Source organism: Triturus cristatus, chromosome 7, assembly GCF_964204655.1.
Source record: "Triturus cristatus chromosome 7, aTriCri1.1, whole genome shotgun sequence".
Classification (NCBI taxonomy): Eukaryota; Metazoa; Chordata; class Amphibia; order Caudata; family Salamandridae; genus Triturus; species Triturus cristatus.
This window is the reverse complement of record NC_140590.1, coordinates 1,047,572,865-1,047,578,864: the sequence shown is the minus strand read 5'-3', so window position 1 is coordinate 1,047,578,864 and position 6,000 is coordinate 1,047,572,865. Positions and strand designations below refer to the sequence as shown.

At 38.6% G+C, this 6,000-nt stretch overlaps 1 protein-coding gene across 1 annotated transcript in view; it reads right to left on the bottom strand.

Moving 5' to 3' along the window:
* Positions 1-655: 655 nt before the first annotated feature.
* PLAC8L1 (PLAC8 like 1) overlaps positions 656-6,000 on the bottom strand; it is a 46,530-nt gene continuing 41,185 nt past the window's right edge. The window contains exons 3-4 of the mRNA XM_085615033.1: positions 3,246-3,295; positions 656-799 (exon numbers count right to left, since the gene is read on the bottom strand). Coding sequence (XP_085471159.1) covers positions 656-799; positions 3,246-3,295 — 194 coding nt within the window. The remainder of the gene's footprint in view (positions 800-3,245; positions 3,296-6,000) is intronic.

The following is a 6,000-nucleotide window of genomic DNA, read 5'->3' as shown; positions in this document are numbered from 1 at the left end:
GTGGAAAGGGGCAAGCAAAGGAGTGTGATAACTATCATAATGAGGCACCTATAAGAAATTTGGTACCTAGCAAATGTACAAATTTCCGTCACAGGCTATTGCTTTTTATAGACCAGTCAGCCAATGCAAAGGCCAGTACCATCAGAAAAAAACCTGATAGTTTCATCTAGTATAATTTGCATCCTCAGTCCTTGACGTTCAGTTAAGTGAGCATCACATGTCAATAAAGGTTGGCCTACACAAGGCACCTACAAAGTGTACCAAAGAGACCACGGTCTATTGTCATATTGATCCACTGTCCAATTTTATTTAATCTTTTCTTGTGTTGATTCAGTGGCTACTAGTAGTACAGGAAGAAGTGGCATGAAAAGCCCAATTATAATAGGACAATGTTGCAATTTGAGAGAGTTCACAAACGGCCTGATGAAGGAGGAAAATTGGAGAATATTGTGCACAATGCAAACCACAACAAAGATAAATAACCGTTGATCTACCAGGAACCCAGATAAACAGAAGTCCGTACAAATTCCTTCTCTTCATTCATCGGTAAGTACCACAGACAGTGATAAAATATAGTTTTTTTTAAAAACATAGCCATTCTCTAACAAGAAAGGGTTCTATATCTGTCATTCTCCCTGCTGTCGATGTCTTTTTTTTACGCTGAAGGGTCTTTCATGCAAAGTGTAGGGTCCATTTGGTAGAGCTGGGTGGTGGTCCTTCGTGGCAGCTCACGGGCCATTTGACACACAGCACAAGGACAGCAACACAAAACTGTTGCCCAGTCCTCACACAACGTTCCCTAGAGAGAACAACAGGTACATATTACTTAATTGTATAGAAACTCTTCACTTACTACATCAGTCCTTGCGCAAATCGAGCTTAGAAAACGAACAAATTTTTCAAGTGATTCATTTATACATAACTTTGAATACCACGTTTGTGGTCAATTGTATTCTGTGTCACGTTAAAGAATAAAATCAGAGTGCAAGACTGAAACTGAGAATCCTGGATTGCTGCTACAGTAATTTGCATAACAAGCGTTTCTTGGACATACTGTAGGATTGGGTCTGTTTAGGCTGAGTTTCTGTGAAGATGAGTGTCTTATTTTGAAAATGTAAACCCGACGTACATTTTAACCTCGTGGAAATGTAGCTTGTGAATTAGTACATTTATAAAAGTGTTTTTTTTCTCAATTTACATAGTGCAGATGGTGAAAAGAAACCGTTGTGAACATGGCCTCAAACTCCGAGAAATAACATCCATAGCAAATAAACTTAACTTAAATTTGCGGATTTCTCCAAATGCAATTTCACTGCCTTCTGAGGAGAATCTGCTAGGAGTGAATAGAAAAAGGGCAGCCACGCAGAGTGCTTTAAACACTCATGCAGTCCGGAACTGAGGGTATTTAAAAAATGTTTGCAACTGCAAGATCGATAATACCGCAGACAAAAACGTAAAACGTGTTTTCCATGATAGAAAAGTGTATGGAACAGACCCATCTATATTCCATCAGAGTGGCAGGGCAGAAAAAATATTTTGGCTGTGGAATGTTTTTTTTTTAAGTTATGTGTGCACATACAAACTACTTCCCCCTTACAACCTGTACAAATAAGTACTGAGTCATAGGAAAAAGAATGAGAATCTATAATGTACATACATTCGATGCCCATACAAATTTTTGTAACTCTCAAATAGTCAGAAATTTGGAAAACCACACAAATTATAGGAGGAAACCTATGATGCTAAGATTCCCAATGTATGCTATTTGTATTTTGTTTGTGAATCTGCAACACTAACATTCTTGTGTTTACTAGGATTACTATCTTGCCTTTCCCTTTGATTTAGAAAAAAAAGGATACACAAAAAAAGATTATTAGTCCCATCCACAAGGGCATCTTAATACTAAAGCCTCAGAGGCATCCTGAAACCTGTGGGCCAGTCAGTTTGGGCCAACTTTAAAGGGTGGTGAAAACCTGTACACTTACAACTTTATGGGTATTCCAAAACACTTTGCAAGTAGTTTCCACCTTTAAAATGTTTGTCATTGTATCCCTGTTAAGGATAGGAAATAATCTATTTAAAGGATGGAAAAAGGAAGGTTCGAGTTTTGGAGAAGAGATTTCTCTATTACAAAATTATTTCTCCATTGAGAAACAAGAAAGGTTAAGCAAGCCCAAATATATGCCAGCATTACTTTTCATTAGACAAAAATATTGCACACTTGTGAGTATTCCTGGAATCTACAACAGTTTGCAGAAGTACTTCTAAAATGCTTTATAAATTCCAAAAATTCAGAAATGTACTAGAAATGTAAGCGTGTGTGAGTATATTTCTGGCTTGATTTGCATGCTGGAACTTATGTGAGAAATTTTGAATAAGCAGTAGCAATTTTAACTAGGTGAAATGCATTCTTAAAATTATATTTTTTAATGGAAGTGTGTACATCTTAAGAAAGGTGAAGTCATATCCAAAATTCTCGGCAAGAAATGTTGTGATGTTCTCTCCTAAATAGATAACTAATGCAGAGACTTTTTAAGGCATTGGCAAAGTGGGCAATTGCCCAGGGCCTCCACCTTCCAAAGGGCCCCTGTGAATGTGAACTTTGTTGCTAGTTCACCTCTTTCTGTTTGTCTTTCTTGTGCTATGACGTGGGAGTTAATATTGTTCAGTATTATGGTGCTTGCATTAGTAGAAAGTGGATAATATAATTCAAAGCTGTTCCGAAATGGGGCCCTAAAATATTTCTTGCCCGGGACCCCCAAATTGCTTAAAATGACACTGAACTTATCTCTTAACTTTCAAACCACCTCTTTGTCAACTCTTTTATGAGTGAAATCAAAACTTGGCTAAGTTGATACAGTTCATATAATTTAGATCCATTGGACAACTGTTATGCGTCCTCTAAATTTACAAGAAACAACAAATATTTTCCCAGATATTGAATTTCATCCCAGAAGTCTAGTTCCTATGAAATTTGGAACCCTTTTTTGTATTGAAGACCTTCACCAATTATTCAAAAAAACTCAATATATGGCAAGCTAATAAACACAGTTGTTTTCCAATAACACCACTTATCTAGGACTTATTCACCTCAACGCAGCATGATAACATCGAAATACAATTCTGGCAAACGTATATATTGATGAGACAGTTATTACTTTGTGACATGTAATTACAAATCCAAGATATGTATCTTTTTCTTCAAACAAGCTATGCTTTCTACGAGAAGAAAATAAAAATCTTACCCGAATTCTGTATCGCTCTCTGATTCCTGTTCTCAGTGCCAGAGTAGAACCTGGTAGCAACGGCAAACACAAACATTCCTCATGATGCCTCGCAAGTTTACTTTCTAGACACAAAAGGCAAAATGTACCACATATACCTGTTGATGGTCATAAAAACATGAAATGTAACCTCTGGCGCCTGCCATCAATGCACAATAAGCGGAAAATGAATTTACAAAGAAGAACAGATAATATAAACAAACAATGACCACCAGAACTTTCTAGACTGCCCACTTCCATACTACTGTCGACCCATATAGTATCATGTAGGGAGCCAAAAATAATAATCAATGGTATTTGTGCCCCATTTTAGCACTGTGTTGATCACCAATGGTTCAGTAAAGGCACTGTTGCAGTCTGTTTGTCTATTGGCTTTCATTTGGGGGTAAAACTGAGTGCAAGATGGCACAAATGTAGTAATAGCTAGGCACAAAAACTATTTGTGTTTGTGACTCCCTCATTTCGTGCAGCCTGCGAAGACATTCACAAAAAGTCAGTGAACACCAAGGATGTACTCTGAGCCAGAATAGTTGTGCCACATGAACCAAGATCTACCTCAGTGAGAAGTCCTAACAAGGGGTTGCTTGTGTTCCCTTCTGCAGAAGGCCTCACCTAGCTGTTCAGGATGGACTGGACTAGTGACCATGCTGCAGAGCATGATCCCTACTGATTTGCAAAGGTGGACGTCTGTCTGGAGTGGCACAGTAGGCAAAAGATAATGGGTAGGAATGCTACCCAGAGTGATTACAAGTGGTGTAGACGATTTGCAAGCTATCCTCTTATCATTTTTTGTGTGTTTGCCAGACAGTTGTTACTTCAGATTGTTTTACAGTACTGCAGATGAGTGCCATCATGGCCAACACACAAAGGTATATACACATTGTGCACAGTATGCTGAAACAAGTACACAGTTTATGACATTTTTGCTATTCACATACCTTCCATTGGTACTTATATATATGTTTGTTGTATAGGGCACACAGATGCATGATATCCCCATGCAATGTCTCAACATTATGATTGCTCAGAGTTGGAAAGATTTTGGAATTGCACATTTGTTCTACCTGCACTATACTTTCTTGTAATAAATACATTATACACCCATTCTTCCATACATCCTTCTAAACTGGACTTACTAGTTGGTTTTCCTATACTTTCTGTATTACTGATACAGGATCAATTTGTGTTTAAGTAAGGCACTACGATACATGTAGGGTGCGCGCATGCCTACATGTTTCCGAATGTGAAAAAGATACTTTTTTGGTGTGTGTCTGTATTTGTGTGTAAATCACGTGCTTCTAAAATAATGCTCATTAATGCTCCTGAATTACCCCTTTGTCACTGGAGCTTAGTATAAAAGTATTCCAACTTTTCCAAAGTATAATTTAACAATGGGAAAAAAGTATTGTAGAAAGGCCTCAAAGTGATCTCCAGATTTCCACTTGCTTTCACAATATTTTTTCCTTCATTAAATTAAATGCCTTTATCATATCTCTGCCTCTTACATTTACTCCATTATGCACATGTTGAATTTCTCGAGCCTCTCCGTATTGGCCGTGTTGTTTTAACTTACTTCTATGGTGAAAAATTGATTGTTAAACTGGTCAATACCTGTTATCAATTTCCCCAAATCCTAAATTTGCTTATCTCGCTCCATATGTTTTCATAGATGATTTCCCAATGCTCTCTCCACACTTGTAGGGTGTATTTTCGCAACTCCTTTTTCACTCTAAGATGTCAGATGGCAGATGTTTATTAAGTCTGGCCAAAGTGAAACTCTCTGTCAGTCTACCACGTGCACAACGAAAGGTGCTTTCTGCAAAAGCATACGGAAATGTGTGCTATACAACGTTTTTCTGGGGTCCTGTTAAGCATTCGCCCTTCACTTGCAAACATCATGGCCTGCAATTAGATTGAATGTTGCACCTTTAAGCTGTGCCTGCATCACAGGTATACTTACTCGGCAGATCATTTTGAATCCTAGGGGCCCAGATTCCTATCTATACATTGTTTCAACACTAACACACTGCTTTCTAGGCATACTAGAGCAATACAACACATTGCACCATGATGACACTAACCCACAATATTTCATATTCTAGAAGCACTAACCTACCACACTGCACCGAAGCAGAGGGACATTAACACAGGGTATTGCATCCAAGACTTACTACTGCCCCACCACACCGCACTACAACTAAGGCACACCAGCTCACCACACAACAGCATATTATATGGACATTGTTCTGTATGCTATGGACACGAGCACTGGAAGAAGAATCAGAGAACATTGTTACAAACACTGTCCAGCCACTAAGACCACACAAGCTGCTCCACACCATCTCCAAATGTCCGGGGAAACATGGATCCTTTGGAGAACCGGCAAGGAAATTGTCCTCCATTAACTAGGGCCCAACCTAGGAATCCCAAAGAGGACACTTACCTGCAGCCATAAAAAACACCAGATTAGAATTTTCAAGATGTGAATGTTTTGTGATGCCAACCAACAATGCTTATTGTTTACCTAATTCACGTAAGGAAGAAGATACGAGATGGCTCATCAAAGGGTAACCGATCAGCAGAAGAACTGACAAGACCACACAGGCCAGACCTAGACTTTCTACCCAATCATAGATCTCTGCGTCCCAGTTAGACCATGAACAAGAGTAAGCAAACACCCAACATTTAACAGCCAGTAAACACCCCTTGTATTAAA